The 25,338-nt window shown below is 42.4% G+C and overlaps 2 protein-coding genes across 3 annotated transcripts; both read left to right on the forward strand.

The window, feature by feature from the left end:
* Window positions 1–13,097: 13,097 nt before the first annotated feature.
* Window positions 13,098–17,191, forward strand: LOC124133767 (protein quiver-like). Its single transcript, XM_046498292.2, has 3 exons — window positions 13,098–13,214; window positions 14,742–14,870; window positions 16,666–17,191. Exons 1-3 carry the CDS (start codon window positions 13,157–13,159, stop codon window positions 16,863–16,865), a joined length of 387 nt encoding a protein of 128 aa, XP_046354248.1. The 5' UTR covers window positions 13,098–13,156; the 3' UTR covers window positions 16,866–17,191.
* A 2,188-nt stretch (window positions 17,192–19,379) lies between these two features.
* Window positions 19,380–25,338, forward strand: LOC124133691 (zinc finger protein 235-like). Of its 2 annotated transcripts, none has more exons than XM_046498161.2 (2): window positions 19,380–19,480; window positions 20,807–25,338. In XM_046498161.2, exon 2 carries the CDS (start codon window positions 20,832–20,834, stop codon window positions 21,843–21,845), a length of 1,014 nt encoding a protein of 337 aa, XP_046354117.1. In that variant the 5' UTR covers window positions 19,380–19,480; window positions 20,807–20,831; the 3' UTR covers window positions 21,846–25,338. The 2 variants fall into 2 exon arrangements, with proteins under 2 accessions (XP_046354117.1, XP_046354118.1); XM_046498162.2 differs by having other exon boundaries at window positions 19,386–19,465.

Genomic DNA, 25,338 nt, shown 5'->3' on the forward strand with positions numbered 1-25,338 from the left:
GGAATTGTATATTCGTGGAAACTACAGAGTTTTGTTATTTGTGACTCGAATAATGATGCAATTTATGTTACTAGATAATATACAGTAAAGTACGTTTATAACGAACACGCTTATAACGAATTGATGGATATAACGAACTGATTTTTTGTTCCGACTATTTGCTATAGTTATGCTGTTTATATGCTTATAACAAACTACGGTTATAACAAACTAAAGTTAGTGGTCCCTTTGAGTCCGTTATAACCGTAGTTTACTGTAGGTATATCCTTGCTTATCCAATAAACCATCAACTAAAATAAAATACTAATTACATCAATAGTTATGCATTTCGGTTGATTATTGACTTTAGGAGGAATTATTTGCGAGTACATTAGTAGCAGACATGTTTATTTTTGTGTCTTTATATATGTTGCAATAGAATTTAGTCGCCACAAGACATTTTTCAAGGTAGTCATTTGGCTACCTCTGAATGTTAGACAGTAGACAAATTGAAATTTAGGTCGCAATTGCGGCCATTTTAGTCGCAACTTTGAGGCCTGCCAGGTATGGTATTTTTGGCCAGCCTCGCCCAGATCTCATTGCAGTCCCACCCGTTTGACAGTGCTTGTCCCACAGTCGAGAAATTACATGTTTTGATTTGCCAAACATTTGGGCAACTGGGATATAGACGCCCCCCTCTATATCGTATCCACAATTCGCCATTTTGTCTGGTCATTGAGATACTGTATCGGAGATATTTCAATCGCGTGCCTGGCTCAGTTGCATAAGTGATGGGGAGTTCCCGTATGGGGCGCGCACACTTTGGCTTCTGTATCCATGTGCACCACGTGCATCACGTGCACCACGTGCTTGTTGTGAAATTCCATTGTGATTACATGTTGCGTTCAGACGCAACGCCACCGTACACACCTCAACTATTCGTCACCACTCGGCCCTTTCCGTAACCTGCCCTATCGATGAACGTTATTTGTGAAAATACGCCAAACCAATTAGAAAGCGCTTATGACTTCAAATACCTCGGTCAAAGAATCCCTCAAGAATAATTTTAATTTTACATATGACTTGAATTTAAAAATATAACCCAGATACAGTTAAGTGTGTTCAATCACACCGTATAATACTGAAAGTCTGATCTGTTTTCAGTAGTATCTGAAATACATATGATATATGGGGGGAAATACTTGAATCATTACGCAACGAGTTGACAATACTTTTAGCTATGCCCGTTTGCGCTTAGAAGGAACCCAGTCGCAAAAATGGCCAGAGGAGGGCCACGAGTCGCTTTTCGGCTTGTCCCGGGATAACACGAGTTGTTCGCGAATGACACATCAACGACAGCTACATTCAAATCATTAGTTCCCTTATTTTTTGTCGGTAGTTTTTTTTGAACGTATCTATCCCTATGTGCAATCACGTGACTAACGTTCCAATTTTCATTATTTCTTGTTTGGTCCAGACTCTATTATTTACAGACCGACGATGTGGAATACTGCTGATTGCGGCGTTCAACAACATACACTCACTCATAAATCTTCTTGTCCATAAGCTACTTACCTAACTTGTCATCAACAACATTTTATGTCTTGTTAGCACCAGCACTAATTAGAATCATACCGGACATAAAAATACATGAAAATAAAAGTACGCCATCAGCTTTCCCACGTCTCGTGCTCTGCTACGTGACTTGTAATTGACGCGCAATAGACACTCTTCGGGTCTCGTCAATACTGGCTAGCGAGCAATGCCCAGCTCTGACTGACGGCGATGGACAACTCGCTGGCTGCAATGGCTACCAACAGATGATCAGGTGCTTCAGAACCGCAGCATTAATTAGCATCGCCTTTCAATGCGAGCCTAATGGATATTTCAGTTTCCATGGCAACGGGTAAACAGCTTGGAATCTTGATCTTGTGTACTGGGTTATTACAAGCGTATATACCGGTTTAACGCCAAAGTCATGCTGATTAAAAAGGCTTACAAGTGCGTGGGTTGAAGTCACAATTGGATAGAGGGGAGGGCAGTGGCTAGTGAGTATAAAGTGCCGGGCAAAAGAAAGTATACGCCCATGTTTGATGAGGGCAAAGATGACAGAAACAAGAAATGGTTATTCGAAGCTGATGGATTTGGTATTATAGTTGTGTTTTGGACCTTGCGGTTGCAGTGTTTCGGCGACTGTTTTCTGACTTATAACGTTTTGAAAACGTTTGTAATTTTTTCGTTAAACCCAATTTTCAAGAGTACTTTCTTTTGTAAGGTAGTTTATTCGGGGGTGTAGTGTATTCAGAAGTGAAGAAAAGTGAGTGAGTGGGTTGTTTTTAACACCTTCGACGCTATTTGAAATATATCACTGCCTTCCCAGCTTTTTACGTGGTTATATGTGTAAATAATTTCAGTAGCGGTGAAACTGATGTGAATATATTTGTAGTATTTTCAGTGACAGCAAATGATTGCACTAACAACCCAAAAACATTAACTGATGTCCCGGCCAGAAAGGTTTTGTCCCGGAACAAGAGTTATCTACCCTTGTGTACGTGAACTTGACAGGCTTGCTCGTTCTGGCCGTTTCTGGATGGGACAGTTTCTAAAAAGCAAGCAGTTTCTGTATAAGAGGGATAAGGGTGATTCGAGACCTTGTCGGCCCGACTGGTTTCTAATTTCTGGCAAGTGAAGTTTTGATACCTATTTGGAAAACACCGAATTCCTGCCAGCTTCCAGGACTATTCTGGTATGAAGAACCGCCCTGAAAGCTTAGACAAATCATGGGCATTACTTCTAGGGTATATTCCTGCCGCTGCCATTTATTTGACCCATCGTGTTGCCTTTTTATTGAAATCTGAAACTGTCTCTTTGAATATAATGTATTTATTGATTTTGTGTGATTTCACAATTTAGTTGCGTGCGGGCCGATTTCTGGGTTCGACTTTTCGTTTCAATTTGTCAATCGCCTCGTAGAAGGGGAGGAAATCAAGTGATGCCAGTATCAAACGGTTACCGTTTATGAAACCTATAAGCACGGTATGGTGCCCGCAAACCAAGAGTAATCAGGACCAAGCGGGATTCGAACCCACGACCATGTGATTATGGCAGGGTGATTTACCAAGGACGACGACCCGATCCTCACGAATGAGAAAAACTACACTGTGAACACACTATCTGTTACTGGAATGGGTTTGTTTGTTTGTGTGAACAATGTAAGGTATGCCTTCATTTACCGATTTTTTATGTATTTTTTTGTATTTTTAACGCTGCACTCAGCAATATTTCAGCATTATGACGGCGGACTGTGACTAATCGAGTCTGGACCAGAAAATCCAGTGATTGATATCATGAGCATCCACCTTCGCAATTGGGATACGATGACATGCATCAACCAAGTCAGTGAGACTTACCACCCGATCCCTTTTTCGACAAGCATGGGTTGCTGAAGACCAATTCTAACCCGGATCTTCATGGGTTTATTTTGCGATTGTGCAAGATCGGGAGAAGCATATTAGTCGCTGTGGATGAAACCGCCTTCAATGGGAAAATCAAAGGGCAAATATATTACACTGATGACTCAGTAGATACAGGGTGAACAACTGACAACAATACAACACATGAGTATATATATATATCTATCCACTGACACTGAGAGGCAACCAATCACTGCAATGTCCTCAATACTAGACGGTGATCCCATCAGTGCTCACAAGAATACTGTTGGAACTAGCGAACAAGATCAGACCAACAAAACAATGGGAATTACAATTTTACTTTTGCTTGTTCAAAGGTTAAAGGGGGTATTTGTCCGAGAAAACACAGTGTGGTATCAATTCTATCTTTACAGTTTATAAGTGACTTAATTTCGTTATGCGCCCACAATATTGTGCGAATCTCCGGTTGTACCAGTAGTGATTTTACCCTTAACTGGAATAAAAAATATAAACCGCTAGGCAAGATAATTGTGTCTGTAATTGTTTTTTATCATGATTTATCCAAATGGTAATTAAATTATTCAGCGTTTAGGAAATCTCAAATATCTATTTTAATATATTTAGAATATATTTACTACCTTAACACACACACACACTCGCGCGCACGCACGCACGCACGCACGCACACACACACTTGCAGACATCTCCCCTCTGTCTGTTTGTCTGTCTGTGCCCGCAGCAAGGATAAACGTTATTGTTTGTGTAAATTTGGAATTCAGGAACGTTAGACAACGTAGTGTCATCTGATACAGAATCGTTGGAGTTGACGAGTGTCCAAAGGGAAGTAACTCCTATTTCTCAACCTTCCAGGGCCTGATACTTTCTCAATTCAAAGCACATCAGCCGTGATAGAGTCGCCGTACCACGCCATGGAACTCTTGTGACAGTAGGAACACATTATATTCTTGCTTAGTTTATTAAATCTGTACCTAAATAGGACGGTTACTCAGTGACTGATGTGTTTAGCTGAATAGATCGCTGTATGTTGTGCTCCCTATTGCAATGTGGTAGAGGATTACAAACAATTTCACATTGGACGTGCATACCCACTCACTCACTCACTCTTCCACCCACTAACTCACTGATTATTCACTTAAACTGGCTTGGGCAAAGCTGGACCGCCTCCGTGGTCTTATGGTAGAGCGTCCGCCCGGAGAGCGGAAGGTCCAGAGTTCGATCCCGGGCCGCGTCATACAAAAAGACGTTAAACGATTGTACTTGTTGTTACCCTGTCTGGCGCTCGGCATTAAGGGGTTAAAACAAGGACTGGTCGGCTCGGAGTCAGTATACTGTGTCTGAGTGGGGTATTCATGTTAAACTGCGGCATGGTATCTCAGTGAGCTAGCACTATAAATCGGCATCAGTCCGGACTAGTACAAGCGGCCACACACACACATACACGTGCATGCACGTCGCTATATAAGTGCAATAATCTTGGACGCGACGTTAAACCCAATTTCACCTCACCTCACCTTGGGCAAATCTGACTGTTGCTACTACGTCGGTTTCTGTAGCCTGTGTAAACAAAAGTACAGTTGGGATTTGTTTGGACGGCAAAAGAACGGCGTGTTCCGATATCAGGAGAAGTGGCTGTTTGTCTTCTGATGACCGTCTTGGCCTAGTGACAGAGCGTCTTCCCGGAGAGCGGAAGGTCGGGGGTTCGATCCCCGTCACGTCATACCAAATATCTATTTTGGTATTTATAACATATTAACCACACACACACACGCTCACACGCTCACACACACACACACACACACACACACACACACACACACACACACACACACACACACACGTAGTGTAATCTGATACAGAATCGTTGAAGCTGAGTTGACGAGTGTCCAAAGGGAAGTAACTCCTATTTCTCAACCTTTCCAGGCCGGATACTTTCTAAAGTCAAAGTTTATCAGCCGTGATAGCGTCGACTTACAAGACCACGGAACTCTTGGTTGCACAGTACAGTAGAAACACATTATATTCTTGCTTAGCCTGGTTTAAATTTGTATCTAAATACGATGGTTACTCAGTGACAGATGAGTTTTAGCTGAATAGATCGTTGTATGTTGTGTTCACTGTTGCAATGCGACAGAGGCTGACAAACAATTTCACACTGAACGTGCATACTCACTCATTTTCTCACTCAATCGCCAGTTTCCACACACACACTCACTCAGCCAATCACCCGCTCCCACTCACTCACATACTCAATCAATCGCCCCTACCAACTCACTCACTCAATCGCCCACTCCCACTCACTCACTCAATCAATCGCCTTTTTCCACTCACTCACTCAGTCAATCACCCACTCCCACTCACTCACTCAATCAACCACCCGCTCCCACTCACTCACTCAGTCAATTGCCCGTTCCCACTCACTCACTCAATCAATCGCCCACTCCCACTCACTCACTCACTCAATCGCCCGCTCCCACTCACTCACTCAGTCAATTGCCCGCTCCCACTCACTCACTCAGTCAATTGCCCACTCCCACTCACTCACTCAGTCAATCGCCCACTCCCACTCACTCACTCAATCAATCGCCCACTCCCACTCACTCACTCAGTCAATCGCCCGCTCCCACTCACTCACTCAGTCAATTGCCCGCTCCCACTCACTCACTCACTCAATCGCCCGCTCCCACTCACTCACTCAGTCAATTGCCCGCTCCCACTCACTCACTCAGTCAATTGCCCACTCCCACTCACTCACTCAATCAATCGCCCACTCCCACTCACTCACTCAATCAATCGCCCACTCCCACTCACTCACTCAGTCAATCGCCCGCTCCCACTCACTCACTCAGTCAATCGCCCACTCCCACTCACTCACTCAATCAATCGCCCACTCCCACTCACTCACTCAGTCAATCGCCCGCTCCAACTCACTCACTCAGTCAATTGCCCGCTCCCACTCACTCACTCAGTCAATCGCCCACTCCCACTCACTCACTCAATCAATCGCCCGTTTCCACTCATTCACTCAGTCAATCACCCGCTCCCACTCACTCACTCAGTCAATCACCCGCTCCCACTCACTCACTCAGTCAATCACCCGTTCCCACTCACTCACTCAGTCAATCACCCGCTCCCACTCACTCACTCAGTCAATCGCCCGCTCCCACTCACTCACTCAATCAATCGCCCACTCCCACTCACTCACTCACTCAATCGCCCGCTCCCACTCACTCAATCGCCCACTCCCACTCACTCACTCACTCAATCGCCCGCTCCCACTCACTCACTCAGTCAATCACCCGTTCCCACTCACTCACTCCGTCAATCACCCGCTCCCACTCACTCACTCAGTCAATCGCCCGCTCCCACTCACTCACTCAATCAATCGCCCACTCCCACTCACTCACTCACTCAATCGCCCGCTCCCACTCACTCACTCAATCGCCCGTTCCCACTCACTCACTCAATCACCCGCTCCCACTCACTCACTCAATCACCCGCTCCCACTCACTCACTCAATCGCCCGTTCCCACTCACTCACTCAATCACCCGCTCCCACTCACTCACTCAATCACCCGCTCCCACTCACTCACTCGGTCACCCACACCCACTCACTCACTCACTCACTCACTCAATCGCCCGCTCCCACTCACTCAATCGCCCGTTCCCACTCACTCACTCAATCACCCGCTCCCACTCACTCACTCAATCGCCCGTTCCCACTCACTCACTCAATCGCCCGCTCCCACTCACTCACTCAATCACCCGCTCCCACTCACTCACTCAATCGCCCGCTCCCACTCACTCACTCAATCGCCCGCTCCCACTCACTCACTCAATCACCCGCTCCCACTCACTCACTCAATCACCCGCTCCCACTCACTCACTCAATCACCCGCTCCCACTCACTCACTCAATCGCCCGTTCCCACTCACTCACTCAATCACCCGCTCCCACTCACTCACTCAATCGCCCGTTCCCACTCACTCACTCAATCGCCCGCTCCCACTCACTCACTCAATCACCCGCTCCCACTCACTCACTCAATCGCCCGCTCCCACTCACTCACTCACTCAATCACCCGCTCCCACTCACTCACTCGGCCACCCGCACCCACTCACTCACTCGGCCACTCACGGTCCCATCTACTATCAATGGCTACACCGGTGTGGACAATCTAACATGTAAAATACGTTTCGTGAACCCCAAACAGACACACTCTACGGCTTCAGCTCCTCTAAATCCCCAAACCTCACAACCATAGCATAAAACAGGAACAATGATGCAATTAAACAACTGTAGCAGATCAAGACAGATAAAGGAATTCCTACTGAATATGCGATATAGAGAAGCTTGATCTGCTAATGTCTTTTAGGCAAAATCCCCCGAAGGAGGAGGGAGTGAAAGCATAATATAGTTTTAATCCTTTATCCAGGGCAAAATTAACTGTTCCATGAAAGACCGTCTTCCCGAGGCAAGGGAGTTAACTGACCATAAAATTCCAGTTTCAAGTTTTACAGTCAGTTAACTCCCTTGCCTCGGGAAGATGATTGAGGTCAAACGTACAGTCGATAGTGCTATAATTTCCTACAGAACCCTGCGTTTTCCTCTATTTATACACCATACATGTAACTCCAACTAGAAATTCTTGAATTTAAGATACTTGTGAACAACCTTCCCAAAAACCGTGAAGATCTGGGATAGAAAAGGTCTTCAGCAACCCATGCTTGTCGTAATAGGCGACTGACAAGATCAGGTGGTCAGGCTCGCTCACTTGGTTGATTCATGTCATCATATCCCAAGTACGTAGATCGATGCTCATGATATCAATCACTGAATTGTCTGGTCCAGACTCGATTAGTGCGGCGTTAAACAACAAACAACCAAAAACGCTCCACAACACTTTTATTTATTTGTGACAACTCATCGGCGTCTTTGATCTCTCTTCTTTTTTTTTGTCCTTATTGTCAACACTTCCTGTATGCAGACCTACATGTAACCATAATACGACAATCACTGTCATTATCTGAACACCTAAATCAACTTTCAGCCCTCTTGAAATCTGCCCTCAATATTTGACCATCCTTATCAAAGCAGCCGTGATCCTGGCGTCGATTAGCACGTGCACCATGCTCAAAGCAAAGTTCATTTCCCGCACGCTTCAATATCCGTGATTGACATGACACAATTATCGATATGGCTACAGTTTACATCTTTCCCATCAAGCAGACCATTGATTGTTGCTGGAGCCTCTGTTGTATAAGTGAGTGAGTGAGTATGGTTTTACGCCGCTTTTAGCAATATTCCAGCAATATCACGGCGGGGGACACCAGAAAGGGGCTTCACACATTGTACCCATGTCGGGAATCGAACCCGGGTTTTCGGCGTGACGAGCGAACGCTTTAACCACTAGGCTACCCGACCGCCCCTCTATTGTATAAGCATCTGTCATACGTTCCATAAAACTTTCAATCCTCTTTTCTTTCCACTTCCACAGTTACTTTGTTGACCTTTCAATACATGACTTAAACTGGGTGTGCACATATTTATGGTTTGAGAATTCGGAATTGTTCCCAATAAAAACGAACCCGTGCTTGCCGTAAAAGGTGACTATGATTGTCGTAAGAGGCGACTAAAGGGATCGGGTAGTCAGGCTCGCTGACTTGGTTGATGCATGTCAATTTTTTACAGACCGCTGTCAAATAGCTGTAATATTGCGGCGTTAAACAACAAACAAACAAACCAATAGAAAAGACCGCATATGAGTGGTGCTAAACATAATCAATTACTCTGGCCGCTATGACTACAGCAAGTATACTCTCAAATATCTCGACCAAACCCACCACGTCCCATTGACTCTTCACAAAGCAATCTCATATAGCCCCGTGTTATAATATACGAAACAATGCGTACATGATACTTCAGCTTTTATAGCATTAGCTGCATTTCGTGCCGTGTATATACGAGCAAGAATGACACGATGTGAACCTGGGCACCCTAACCAGCACTTATACCCTTTATAGACTATCCCTTTGCTTGGAGGTTTATCTTAAAGTTATAACTGTTTCAAAATTTACTGGGGGCACGGGTGGCCCAGTCGTCTAAGGCGCCGCGATTCGCTGTGCAGAGTTGCGTCCCTTGAGCACGCCAGAAACCTATGGTTGTGTGTTTGAATCCCGGTTCGCCCCGATTATGTTTATAGGTTTGTCAGCACCATACCCTTGCTCGTGGGTTTTCACCGAAATGGTAAACGTCTGAGACCTGCATTACTTCGGGCTTTCCTCCCACATAAAGCTGACACGCCACGGTATAACTGGAACACTGGTAAACTCAACTCACTCACTCAAAATGTACTGTAGACCTGGCTCGTTTTAGATGTAGTTTCCACCAATTAAACATAGAAACAGGATGATACGACGACCAAGAGAACTGCGAGTGTGTGAATTATGTAACTATAACCCAGATGAGGATGAGTTTCACTTTGTAATGATTTGTAAATATAGAATACTAAACGAGCTCCCGTGTAATACCAATTTTATGAAACGAGTGAATAGTTCTGGTATCTGACGAGCGAAAGCGAGTCAGATACCACAATTATTCACGAGTTTCATAAAATTGGTTTTACACGAGAGCGAGTTTAGTATTTTATTTATTACTTGTCATTTATAATGTTTTTAGAATTATACTGTTGAGTGTAAATAGGCTGACACCTACACGATCCATGGCATAATCCAATTGAGTTTAACAGAATAATACTTCAAACACGTCAAAAGTTGAAACGTATGAATTTAATATCATACATTGGTCCTCCTTTAGAATTCAGGCGTTCGTCCCACAAAATGATCGTAGTGCTAAGGCTATCACAACTCACATAATTTAACTTAGACTAACGACTGTCGTTGCGCTAGAGTACGATCGCCTTGTGGAACGGGGCCTTGCACCTCAAAGTTTACAATCACGTCACAATACCCGATGACGTAATTTGTGGAATTTTGTTGCAAGATCCATCGGCGAAACAATGCCATGTGACGTCAGCCTAGCAACAAGGTTGCTGGGGTCATCGAGTGTGCATAAGCTCCTCCCAGTGATCTATCATCTCCAAAACACAATGTCGTTGAATACGCCAAGGGATGTTGAGAGCTTTCAATATTTGTTCGTGAAACGTGTTCCGAGAGTACATAAGCAAGCGTTTTGGTATTACACAATGTGTAATAAAGCTGTATGTTTATTAAACAGGTGATCTCTTCACGGGCAAGTAATAATGGTTATAATGCCATTAGGGCGAACTATATTTAATATATGTTTATGTTTACCTATCTCGTACATAAAACAAGCTGATGTCTCCCCCTGACCCGTGTACAGTTAGAAATCTTACACGTTAGGTAAATCATGTATATTGAGACAATCAAAATTGAATTAAAATAACAAGTATTACCCTCTCTCTTCAATATGACATGTTTTCAACCCAGAGATTACATTCGAATTACGAATTACAGTAACTTTCCCTGTTAAACATAAACACACCCATTAAACTACAGAATCAATAGTGGAGCCTGCTTAAGCCACTATCAACAAATGCAGATGGTTTTTATTGTTTTGAAGAAGAAAATATATGACATCTTCTCTTTGTGTATAGTGAAGGAGTAATTTGGTGGATTGTTCACTCGTGTTCTCAATGTATCAGGATTAGCAATCGTTAGAAGCGTAATAAAATCTTCTTCCTTTCAGTTCCCCCAGCGGAAGGGAGGCTGCAGCTGTGGTCGGATCTGGGAACTTCTGTTTAACCTCGTTTATCCGGGGAAAATGAAGAGTGTCCAGAAAAACGACTAAACAACATATTCCAAACTATTTCCATCTGACACGTGGACCGTCATCTGGGCAAACATCCAAAGCATCGAGACACTGTATTACAATTTTCTAAAATATGCGGTCTGTAACTTCAAAGATCGGGACGTGATTTGAAATGGCAGCATATTTGAGTCACAAGAGAGAAACTTGAATTACCAGAATTATACACATTCTTGACAATTCTTCAAATAGTTTGTGGTTTCGTAGGAACGTAAGCCCTAGAGCAGCCTCGATCTCATGTCTTCTGAATTCCCTTCGGGTGTGTTTAAACTCTTCTTGTATTCTAATTAATAAGCGAAGTGAACAATGACTTAAAACGATTTGTTAATTAAATATTAGGGGAGCGAGGGGGCTGTGTTTAACGCCGTTTCAAATTAACAGTATTCCGGTTATGTTTCCCCGTGTCGCCGTGAAGTAACAGTTATTATCAAATCACCTGATAGGCGTGATTTTAAGTATTTTTGTCGTCAATATAGCCAGACTTCCTTGTGTTACCTAACCGACAACTGAAGTCGCTACTTCTCACTGATTACAAAGATGATTGTTTATACCCTATGGTGCTTCAAAATATATTTTCTGCCACTTGAAAACAATAGATGGAAAAGAAGCATGGGGAAAGGTAATATCAGATGAACGTTAATTAACCATTCAAGATTTTTTTGACATCAATAAAATCAAGTGCAGAGTGAAATATTAGAACCTTCTGTGTGGCCCCGTTCCACAAAGCTATCTTAGCGCTAAGTCGGTCGTAACTCCCATTCTTTAACACTGACTTACGACAGTCGTAGCACTAAGATCGCTTTTTGGAACGGGTCCCAGATCAGGGTATAATTGGATTGCAGCAACCTATGTATGCCGTAAAAGGCGACTGTGCTTGTCGTGAAGACGACTAAAGGGATGGGGTGGTCAGGCTTGCTGACTTGGCTGATGCACGTTATCCTATCCTAATTGCATCGATCGATGCTCATGATGTCACTCACTGGACAGCTGTCATATAGAACGCTGTCGGATAATGCGGAGTGCGGCGTTAAATAACAAGCAACTAGAAGCAAAACTTGTGTGTTACTAAATCAATGTCTGGGTATCTGATAGTACACACGGGATGAAATAACACCCCAAAGCAATTCATCCCAATATTTCAGTTCTCATTATCGTCCAGGGGCGGTCGGGTAGCCTAGTGGTTAAAGCGTTCGCTCGTCACGCGGAAGACCCGGGTTCGATTCCCGACATGGGTACAATGTGTGAAGCCCATTTCTGGTGTCCCCCGCCGTGATAATGCTGGAATATTGCTAAAAGCGGCGTAAAACCAAACTCACTCACTATCGTCCAATCATACTGACGAAAGTTTGCGACATGTCTTTCATTAAACATCCACTATTTCGTTACACCCGCGGTAAATATACATTGTTCAAAGACTCACACCTGCTGTACAGTATTAATAAATACATTGAATGAAATTAACGTTGGTGAATGTATTCCACAAAATCCCAAGCATTGCAAAACATTACCTGCATGCTTTTTGCAATTCTTTCCCGTGCAACATCCAATGGCTAATTGATAAGTCATTTAAAAAATCCGCATGCCTGTAACATGACAGACTGGTCCGTCCCCTCGTCACCGCAAGCGACAGTTATCCGAAGTCTCATTACCAAATAATCCAACATTAATCAATCGATGTGCCTCTGGCGTGACAACTTTGGTCAGGTACGTGTTAATTAATTACATATGTTGATGATGTAGTGTCGCACGCTTCCGTGATGGGGCAGGGGGTGAAGTCATGCAGAACCAGGCCTGGTATGTGTATAAATACTGCCCACCTGGAGAATGTGGACACAACCACACCACGGGGAACTGACATACTGACAGAGATACCAATCATGGCTGTACCACAAGTGTTTATTTTGGCTGTATTGGGTCTCCTTTGCTTACACCAAGGTAAGTGTGTGTATAGTGTTGATTATCACTAAAAGAGCTTCAGGTGTGTAATACACTCCCGGGCAAAAGAAAGTATACACTAATGGTGGATAAAAATGAAACAAACAAGAAGTGTTCATCACTTGCTTGAAAACGGCGTTGGAACCTACACCGAAACGTCGCTCCTAATAGTAATGAAGAAGTTGTTAATCCATACATCTTATCCTTACCTAAACACGAAATGGTTATTCGATAGTGATGAATTTGATATGGGTGTCATAGATGAGCTTTTACCTTCAGTTCACAGTGTTTCATTAGCTGTTTTGAGCCTAGTAACGTCTTGACGGTTTGTAATTTTTTGGTCAAATCCAATTTGCAAGTAAAGGAGAATATATTTTAGGAGACGTATTGTCTCAACTGAACTGCTATATAACAAATTTGGTAAAGAAATGAAAAATTGTAAGCCATTTGTATTTTATAACGTTTTTCCTTTATTTTAGATCAGTGGGATAAAAAGTCTTTTGGACCTGTTTATTCCTTAGCAAACGAGTGAACTCTCCATATGTTTACTTTACAATGCTCTTCAAACTACGCTGCCGTGCGAAAGGAAGTACACATCCATGCTTGATGGTGGCTAAAATAAAACAAAAAAGAAATAGTTATGTGGATGTATTTGATACGGATATTATATATGTGTTTTAGATCTAAGGTTGCCGTGTTTCGGGGCCTGTTTTTAAACTAGTAACGTATTGATAACGTTTGCAAATTTTTGTTCAAGTCCAATTTTCAAGTGTATACTCTTTTGCCCGTCAGTGTATATTGATGTCTTGTTTTGTCCCTGTATACTGTTTGACATTCCTCACAGTTCGTTATTTAATACATGTAGAAAGTACCAGGTGATTTATTTTATAAATTATGAATACTTTTAACATAGAAACCTTGCTCAATGAATTTAAGACTCCATTTATTTCGTCTAATCAGATACATTTATAATTATGCAACAGTGATGAGTACGTAGGGATGTACACCACTTCAAGTAATACTAAGGGGATGTGGGTGGGGTTTGGGGCGCTATAATGGTCTTCATGCATTGTGCTCATGTTGGGAATCGAACCAGGTCTAGAGCGTTGCAAGTCGCTTAAACCACTGGGCTACCCCACCGCCACCAACTATTTAGGAAGAAGCAATACTAGAAGTTTATCTTTCATATTTTTGTTCTGTGAGAACTAAGAAGGTTTGTTCGATACTTATCAATTCGCTGTGAAGAGTTGCGTCCCTTGGGCACGCCAGTAACCTATGATTGTGGGTTCGAATCCCGGTTCGCCCCGATTATCTTTCTAGATTTGTCAGCACCGTATCCGTGCTCGTGGGTTTCACCGAAGTGGTAAACGTCTTAGACCTGCATCACTTCAGGCTTTCCTCCAACATCAAGATGACACGCCGTGATATAACTGGAATACTGTTCAAAGCGGCGTTAAACCCAACTCACTCACTCAATCACTGAAAGCCGTTTTCAATGTTTTGTAATTATGAATTGGTACTTTTCAGGAGAAGCCATTCAGTGTTATGCTTGTTCAAGTATGCATGACTTCCGGTGCGCTGATGACTTCCGTGTGACGCGAGCGGCCGCACAGCAATGTACCGGAAGTTGCGTCAAGTACCGTGGTGTGCGTCCAAGTAAGTATAATTATTTGTTATTTGTTATACTGGTTATACTAATATTATCGTTGCAACTTTCTATTCCGCACATTTTACATGAACAGTTAAGCGCTGCATCGGAATCTTAAAACACGTTCGAAGACGTACATCAAACAAAACAAACATACGTAAAAATATATATATATATATATATATAAAATTTGAATCCAAAAATGAAAAGAAATATACGTAAAATATACGTTCAAATATGGACATGTCGCCAATGAAATGGAGCTGATCCAAAAAAAGCTGTAGAAAAGGGGAACCAGACGTTGACTAATCGTAGTCGGTTGGTCGATCTGGCTACATATACAATACGCCCTTGAAGATCAGGTAAGATTTGCTGTTCAGCAACGCATGCTTGCCGTAAGAGGCGACTAAAGGGATCGGGTGCTCAGACTCGCTGATACATGTCATCGTATCCCAATTGCGTAGATCGATGCTACGATGTTATTCACTGTATTTTCTTGTCCAGACTCGATTATTTACAGTCCATCGTCATTTAAATGAAATTTTATTGAGTGCAGCGTTAAACAATAAACAAACAAACTAATTAGCGAATTCGCTATGCAGCGTATCTAAGCTGTGCCAGGATCCGCTTATCGTGGGTTCGATTCCGAGATTTGCTCAGATATTGGTTATTAGTCTGTCACAATACCTGTGCGGAACGGTTTAACCGAATTGGTAAACTTTTGCGACCTGCGTTACTTCTTGCGTGCCTGACCGCCTCCTTGGTCTAGTGGTAGAGCGTCCGCCCAGAGAGCGGAAGGTCCGGGGTTCGATCCCCGACCGCGTCATACCAAAAGACGTTAAAAGATGGTACTTGTTGTTACCCTGTCTGGCGCTCGGCATTAAGGGGCTAAAACAAGGACTGGTCGGCTCGAAGTCAGTATACTGTGTCTGAGTGGGGTATTCATGTAAAACTGCGGCATGGTATCTCAGTGAGCTAACACTATAAATCGGCATCAGTCCGGACTAGTACAAGCAGCCACACAAACACACACACGTACATGCACGTCGCTATGTAAGTGCAATAATCTTGAACGCGACGTTAAACCCCATTTCACCTCACCTCACCTCTTGCGTGCCTACCACATGACACGCCGTGACATGAATGACATGCTGTTACAGTGGCGTTAAACCAAACTCACTCACTCGTGATGTTACAATAATTACCTTTTTGGTATCGAAATAGGAAAAGCTATATTGTTCAGGTAGCATGGGTGGCACAATCGTCTAATGCGCCGCAATTCGCTGGCAGAGTTGTGTCCCTTGGTCACGCCAGAAACTTACAATTGCAGGTTCGAATCCCGGTTCGCTCCAATTTTTGTTTCATGTTTGTCAGCACCCGTGCACATGGGTTTCACCGAGGTGGTAAACGTCTGAGACCTGCATCACTTCAGGCTTTCCTCCCACATTAAGCTGACACGCCGTGATATAACTCGAATACGGTTCAAACCCCACTCACTGACTTCCAACGAACTAAGATTCCGGGGTAGAACAGGTCTTCAGCAACCCATGCTTGCCGTAAAAGGTGACTATGCTTGTCGTAAAAGGCGACTAACGGGATCGGGTGGTCAGGCTCGCTGACTTGGTTTATGCATGTGATCGATTCCAATTGCGTGGATCGGTGCTCATGACATTAATCACTGGATTGTCTGATCCAGATTCGATTATTTACAGACCGCTGTCATATAGCTGGAATATTGCTGAGTGCGGCGTTAAACAACAAACCAACCAACCAACCAATCAACGAACTATTCTCATCTTTCAGCTCACGTTGGCGAGATGGTAGAGATCACACGAGGATGTATGCCACAACAGTCGTCCGTGGAGTGCCGCGACACACAACACAACGGCCTTGACGTCTACGGCTGCACGTGCAACACCGACTACTGTAACAACAGTCTGCGCATGTCTGCGTCTATATCTGGTGTTTTTGTCACCGCTCTCCTTGCCCTTCTTCACATATAAATTCAAATAATTGCTTCTGCCCTGATTGTGTATAGTTATCAACTATTGTAAAATTGTGTATATACGTTGTGTGCTCGGAACGTAATTCCATGTGTATCTAAAGGTATAGAAAGTTGTAAATATAACACCTTTTGTACATACATTGCAGAATAGACCTTGGCGCATTTTGTATTTTATGAAAATACGACACGTACTGTGGAAAAATACATATTTCACAGTAATTTCATTTATATTTGTTGGATAATGTTTTTGTTTTGTCAGTTTATTTCTTTTTTTAATCTTCTGTAAATCCCAGTTTGTCTGTGATAATAAATTCCTGTACTTTCCTTCCCGTGTTGTTACTTGTAATTAGGGACCTACCAATTGGTCTGGGATTTTAGCGAAAAGTAATTGTACCAAAAAACGCTTGAAAAAGAATTATTCTTCAGTGAGTGAGTATGGTTTTACGCCGCTTTTATATTCCAGCAATATCACGGCGGGGGACACCAGAAATGGGCTTCACACAATGTACCCATGTCGGAAATCGAACCCGGGTCTTCGGCGTGACTAGCGAACGCTTTAACCACTAGGCTACCCGACCGCCCCGTATTCTTCAGACTGGTTTTTAAAGAATAATTAGGCTCATAGTTTTAACTGAAACACATCTGGTGTTACAGCTGCAGTTTACAATGTGTGAAACCCATTTCTGGTGCTGGAATATTGCTAAAAGCGGCGTAAAGCCATACTCACTCACTCACTCACTCACTCACTCGCTCACTCACTACAGCTGCAGTTGAAAACATCCAGTCTCCATACAAAATCCCATTCCTCGTGACTACATTTTGGGGCGTTGATATCGATGTTCATGTCATATTGCTTGAATATTGCTGAGTGTGGCGTTAAAAACAAACAGACAGACATTCAGTGTAGCTTAATTATTCAGCTGTGGTTGGGTGAAATGAGGTTTAACGTTTCGTTCAAGGTATACTGCACTTGTATAGCGACGTAAATGCCCGCTTGTGTGTCTGTGTGCGTGCGTGCGTGCGTGCGTGCGTGCGTGTGTGAACCTCCCTCCTTGATCCGCCACTGCTAGCTATATAGACAACGTCTTATTTAAGAATTTCAACTTTTGGGGAGAGCCTGACGCCAGCCCTCTGTGAGCTGGCAACATAGCGTTATAGGGAGACAATGCGGAATTCTTCAGACAGACATATCAACTGTGTACTAGTCCAGCCTTATAGTGCTAGCCACTAAGATACCATGCACCGGTTTAGAATCGAAACCCGACTCAGACACATTATACTGACTTCGAGTTGACCAGTCAAGCGCCAAACAGGGTAATGACGAGTACCATTTTTTAACAGGGGATCGAACCACTGACCTTCCGCTCTCCGGAAAACGCTCTGGCCACTATGGAGGCTATCTATTTGTTGACACTTCAGTTCCTAAATACTAGTACATGTTTGAACCATATTACTCACTTGACAAATATGTGGGCGTTGGCAGGTTTCGTCTCTGTAATTGTGATACAACATAGTAAGAAATCCTTTGGAATACAGTAAAGTTCGTTTATAACGAACACGCTTATAACGAACTGGCGGATATAACAAACTGATTTTTATGTCCCGACTATTTGCTACAGTTATGCTGTATATATGCTTATAACGAACTACGGTTATAACAAACTAAAGTTAGTGGTCCCTTTGAGTTCGTTGTAACCGTAGTTTACTGTATAATGAAATAATTCGCTAAATGCCCTTTATTATTTTATTCACGAAAATGCGTTGTGTACGTGTTTCAAATGTTCAGTATTTTGTGAGAACCTCTTTCTACTGAAGAGAAACAAAATCAATCTCATCCACGTAACTTATGAACAAACATATCGTATATTACAGTAAACTACGGTTATAACGAACTCAAAGGGACTACTAATTTAAGTTCGTTATAACCGTAGTTCGTTATAAGCATATATACAGCATAACTACAGCAAATAGTCGGGACCAAAAAAGTAAGTTCGTTATATCCGTCAGTTCGTTATACGCGTGTTCGTTATAACCGTAGTTTACTGTACTTTGGTGTCTTGGGATGGTTGTTGTTTTGGTATGCAATTATTAAAAGCATCATCTGTGGGGCAAACGCCACGTGCAGGTCCCTGCTTTTAGCTCTTGACAGTGACGCCAGAGAGGTAGGTCTTGCTTTATATTAACTGGCATCTACATATTTGCGGATCAGGCTAAATACCAACATATGATCGGTGCCATTACTTTATATAATCCTTCAGATTAATTGGTTATGCATATGCATATTATACACATATGTAACACCAGTTATATACCGATCTATATACACAAAGCAGATGCGTTGGAAAGACCACAGTTATTTTAAAAAGTTGAACGAAAACATGACATAGCTTTCTTACGTTACATCAACAATGCGCGTTAAACAGCATGCCAATGTTTATTGCAGGGAAATGTTTAGAAATCACATTCCGTTTTCTTCTTCACAGCCACGTTTTAGAACTACCCACAGTCGAAACTTAGAGTTACTTCCCCTTTTATGCAGTGTCAAACGAACCTGTCAAACTGCCAGCCAGCCAACCCTGGCTTGACACCTGATATAAGGTACCTTGTGCAATGGTAAGCATAATACTAACATTGTTTGCTGACGTTTGATGAAAGTAAATGTTTTGTACGAGTTTCATTCAAACCGTTGAACAGTGTGCAGCCATATTTCAAGCAGACATACTGTAGAAGGTGACTTTAATATTCATGTTTGTCCATTTTGGTCACGACATACCACAAATAGTCCGCTAGCACGTAAACACTGTGCACGAGGTGCCTATCTATGCCGAAGTCTAACCCTAATTAATGCTAGCGCTAAGCCAGTGTCAGTGGTATTGCAGTGGCCGTAGACGCCTTCATGACTTACAGATGCATACACAACCCACAAGTTGTTACTAACACAAGATCACACAAGGTGTCTTAATTGGAATGATTCTTACTTAGGTAGCCATTTATTAAAAGCAACATCTGTGTGTGTGTGTGTGTGTGTGTGTGTGTGTGTGCAGCGTTAGCTCTTGACAATGACACCATACAATACAGCTATTTATTACCCTTAGGGTTAGTTTTAAAAAATCGCATGTACACTAGGGCAAATATCACTTCTCACGTACCAGGTTATTTTTTCTGTCATTCGGACAGCATTGTTGACGTAATATGTGATGTAAGGTCGAATGACATCACACTGAAAACCACATTATGTAGTATGTCCACATGTGCCCCCTTTCAAAATCCTGGATCCACCTCTGAAACAGATGGCAAATGTGTGCTTTAGGTCATATGCACAGAGCTCACATGCATCCGCAAGTTATCAGTTTTAGCGCATGTAAGACTTGCTGCTAGAATGACTATCATCATCACATTATTTTGAACTTATTCATTTCATATTTACCCATAAGGATATATTGCCTTAGTGTCTATGTATGATGAACTTATTGTGAACATATCGCTGCTACTGTCGCAGATGGTGGCTTAAGAATGACATCATCACTATTCCTCATGAATGAAAGGTAGTTCAAGCATGAGAAAAATATGAAGTACACTAACATAATCACAAAAACGAAAAGTTCTAAGATAAAAAAGAATATACAGATCTTCAACAAATGATAACATGCCCAGTTTTCTTACTGATATATTTATTGTGCTTTTGGTATTTACTATTTCACATTCACATACAAAAAACAACTGTTTTCATGGTTGCAACTTATAAAAAATTGTTTTTAAAAATTAACGTGGACTATGAGAAAAAATCAACCTAAACACTTGAAACTACTTAAGTAAATCAGTGTGAAAATTAAGAAAAATAATTAAGGGAGTCAATACTGGACCAAACTGACACACTGAACATTAGAATTTCACTTAGCGTGCTTAGGGATCTAATACTTAAGTTATTTTTCTCCACAGACCGGTTGAAAGAGACTGACTTGCAATGCCTCGACTCTCCAAAGAACAGAGGGAGGAAGTGAAGAAAATGCTGGACAAAGGCCTCTCCCAGTATGAGATTTCCAAAGTAATGAAAACGTCTCGGAGTACAATCCACCGTTTGGTCCGCAGGTTGAAATCAACAGGGTCAACTGATGACCTCCCTCGACCTGGGCGACCTCGAATCATCCCGAGCCAAGATCAATCCTGGCTAGAATGTGCTGGCGAGGAAAGACCATTTGTATGCACAGAGTGTGGAAAAACATTCAAACACTTCCACAATCTCAAGAACCATATGAAGACTCATGGGGACGAACGGCAATACCAGTGTGATCAGTGTGGCCGCGGTTTTATTAGTTCTGCTAATTTCAAACGACACATGCGTATTCATACCGGCGAGAAACCTTATATTTGTGAATACTGTGCCAGAGGTTTTGCTGACTTGTGCACTATGAAGACACACATTCGTATTCACACAGGGGAACGTCCTCACAAGTGCCACCTGTGTGGCAAGGCCTGTACAACAGCTGGCAATCTCCATGCTCATATGAAAGTACACCGGGATAAGATAGGAGGTGAGGTACCCCGGCCCTTATTCGTTAATCCCCCAAGATACAAATCTATCCCTATCTTTCCACAGATGGAATTGTTGAAAGCTAAAAACCAACAAGCATTGAAAGAAGATTCCAAGGGTAGTGAAGCATTTGATGAGGATAAGATTGCCAAAGAGGAGGACGAATCTAATGAGGAAGGGCTTGAGGACCACCAACAAGAGGACAATCCCCAGATGCTCATTGTTGATGTGTCTTCCAGCTCTGTATCCAAATTTCAAGAGGACCTGCCAGCTAAAATTGAGGTAAATCCTGATGGTTTTGAGGAGAACCCCTGCCCAAATAAACCTGATGACATGGACTTTCAAAAGAGGTTCCGTGAAACAATAGCAGCACCTTCGGAAGGGGAACCACCTATTCCTGTAATTCAAATCAAGAAAGAACCTGACTTTGAGGAAGAGAGAAACTGACCTGCCTGTTCCATGGAGTGCCCAACATAGCTGGGGTCATACGGGTCCAAGTCCAAGTCGCTAATATTCTGTGCAGTCTTGTAATTTCATGCTTGTGGGTTTCCAAGTGAGACATGACCTGCGTTACTGAGGATGTCCTCCACAGTTGAGCTCCATGGTCTAGTGGATAGAGCATCTGCCCAGAGAGCTAAAGGTCGTTAGTTCACTACCCACCTACATCATGCCAAAAGACATTAAAAGATGGTTCTTGTTGCCCAGCCCATCGCAGTGGGCTTGCATTATTAATCCTTTATTAGTCCTGACTACTAAGTACAAGCACCCACGTGCATGCATGTCACTTTATAACAGCAATATTATTAAACGTGAGGGCTGATAAAAGTGAAACCAAACTCACCCACTGCGAACATTCTATGATCATTCAAACCTGAACTTCCAGGCCAGTCTGGCTAGTCAGCAGGCTCTGACAGCAACTAGTCCGCGAGTCAAATCTAGTGAAAAGTTATAAGGGCTGGTAGTTTATTGAAAAATGACATATCATGAACAACTAGTCAAATATATATTGTGGACCAATGTTTGAAAGTTTAGCATGAAAGTCAAGGGGGTCAATGTAATGGCTGATGGAGATTCTAATGGCTGACCTTCTGAGAAGTGGATGGCAGATCTCCATACAGTGATATCGTATGAGAGAATAATCTGCCTTTCATGAGATTGAGGAATCCTTGTCATAATCTTGATGTTAAAGGTTGAAATTAAGGGTGTTCAAGATTAAAATTCTCCTGCATCTGCCCCAAAAATGTCAAACTCTGCTTGTGGTGTCTACCCTTGGTCTGTCTGTGGGACCTACTTTCTAGTGAATAGACTTCGTCACTTCATACACTAGCTCATATTCTGGTCTGCTCGATTTCTGATAATAAATTAACTTGTTTGTGGTTTCGATAACGGTCCTTTGTCAGTTGTGCTCAGATCACTATTTACAGTGGTCGGGTAGCCTAGTGGTTAAAGCATTCCTTCGTCACGCCGATGACCTGGGTTCAATGCTCGGCATGGGTACAATGTGTTAAGCCCATTTCTGGTGTCCCCCGGCGTGATATTGCTGGAATATTGCTAAAAGTGTTGAAAAACAATACTGACTCACTATTAACAGCGAAAACAGTACTTTAACATATTTTAGCAATATTCCAGCAATCAACCACTAGGCTACCCAACTGCCCCACTTTAACATGGACCCAAAGGTCGAAGGTAATGCAATTCGCTTACCAGAGTTGCATCCCTTAGCAGGGTCAGGATGTGGTGATCATTTGGTGGGCCAGATTCGCCCCTGGAGTGATAAGGATCAAAGCAAGACATTCACTGAACTTTAAACTGAAGACGAGGCATCCACTGTTGCATCAGAAGATGTTGTATAAATCTGGAGGGAATATGCATACATTGATTACGTTGTATGACAAGGAATCTAAAGAGGAGGCTAAATGTCAATATTCAAGTCCATAAAATCTCCAGCAATTCTAGCTTGCTAATCAAGTGACATGCTACCTGGCTAGGTCAATCACAATCCACTTGACTTATCAAGATGTCACTTGGATATACAGAACTTCAGGTACATCTAGATCATTGGATTATGTGTGACAGAAATTGTAACAATTGTGTGTTCTTTGTCACATGATCACCGAACAGAGAGGAATATCCAGTATTTAACCATGTGAGGAATGGAACAGGTACACAATGTAAGTAGTGTGCACACAGCGTGTTTCACAACTTCATTCAATAATGCTGATCATGCTATTTGGTCAATGGATGAGAACAAGCCATGTCTTTGCTATGGCTGTAATCAGAGACTTGGAGGTGGTGGATTTCATATGATCTACTCTTTGTGTCGTGTTGTGATTACTGATTTTGATATCATGTTTATTACAGATACATATTGTAACCATGGCAACAAAAGTGATGTGGATGTTATTCAAGTGTTTTTGCTCGAGGATTATCATGATTGTTTTCGTTATGTGAGTGTGTTTCATTTAACGCCAATTTTCACAATATTGCTGTTATATTACGGCGTGTAAGCTGACTGTGGGGGGAAAGCCCGTAGTGATGCAGGTCTCGACCTTTACCACTTTGGTGAAACCCATGAGCACGGGTATGGTTTTGTTAAGGATTTAGTACATTTAATGACTGAAAGTCTGTGTTTTGTTGGTTGCTTTTTGCAGCAGTCCGGGATATTCCATCTGTGTCATAACCGCCTAGCCACCTGGTAATAATCAGGTCAGGGATAGGCAAACCAGTTGTTAATGACATGATCAATACTCCACACTGTTTGGATATGATGCCATGCAGCCTCATCACCGACCTGGGCGCCATTCCACAAAGCAAACTAAGCGCTAAGACGATTGTAACTCCCATACTTTAACATAGACTAATGACAGTCAAAGAGCTAAGTTCGCTTTGTGGCCCTGATAACAGGATTACTATTTTAGTTGGCGCTTACAACAGGCATTGAGCAATGGAAACCAAATCTAACTTGTAATTATGATTTATTGTTTGCCCAACAAATATTTAGGGGAGGGGGTTGCAGAGCTACAGATAAGCAGCATATTTGCATAAAATACCAAAAACAACCTTAAAAACACAATTACTTTCAATTAACTTGCTTATAGAAATGCATGCATTAAATGAAAAACTCAAATGTATAAAAAAAGCTCACATAAATTCCCAATGACGCTTTTTCAGCATGCGTATAAAGGAGCTAATTTCTGAAACACTATTACGAGCTAATTTACTTTCTGGGTCAAGCCTATTTATTTAGAACTGTTATATACATCTAAAACATTATTTCATATATTTTTTTAATCTTAAAATGCACACTAATTTGGGGAAAACCTCAATAGATTGATGATTAGATGAGTAAAGAAATATTGGTAAAAACTCAATTGCTCAAAAAGTTATCTGGAGCTCTGGGGTTGGTAGGAATAGTCCAGAGCACTGGTGCAAACCTTATTTCATTAGTCCTCAGTTTGTAGCTAGTCCAGGTTAAACAAGAGAAAAATGTTTGCTTTGTTTACATTTTCAGTTTTATTCATTTCCAATTTGTAGACAAATTGAAGGGTTGAGAACTGGTCCAGAATTTTAGCCCTCAAATGGTACTCATCTTTGAGGACTACCATCATTGAAGTTTGACTTGTCCTCACCACAAGGTAGTATTTTGGAGACAGAGTGAATTTCGAAGGCTGTTGTTGGTTAATTGTGGTAAAGAAATATCCACAGGAGCTTTCTTTGTATTTTGACCATGTTGACAATGTTCTTAATTGCTTGATGTGTTTACTACCATTGATTATTTTTAGTCAAGAAACATCCACAAGAGATTTCTTTCTGTTTTGATCGCTGTGCAGAGTTGCTTCCTTTGGGCACGCCAGAAACCTATGATTGTGGGTTCGAATCCCGGTTCGCCCCAATTATGATTCTAGGTTTGTCAGCACCATACCCGTGCTCGTGGGTTTCA

The sequence above is a fragment of the Haliotis rufescens genome, unplaced genomic scaffold, assembly GCF_023055435.1.
Source record: "Haliotis rufescens isolate VD_foot unplaced genomic scaffold, xgHalRufe1.0.p SCAF_7, whole genome shotgun sequence".
Classification (NCBI taxonomy): Eukaryota; Metazoa; Mollusca; class Gastropoda; order Lepetellida; family Haliotidae; genus Haliotis; species Haliotis rufescens.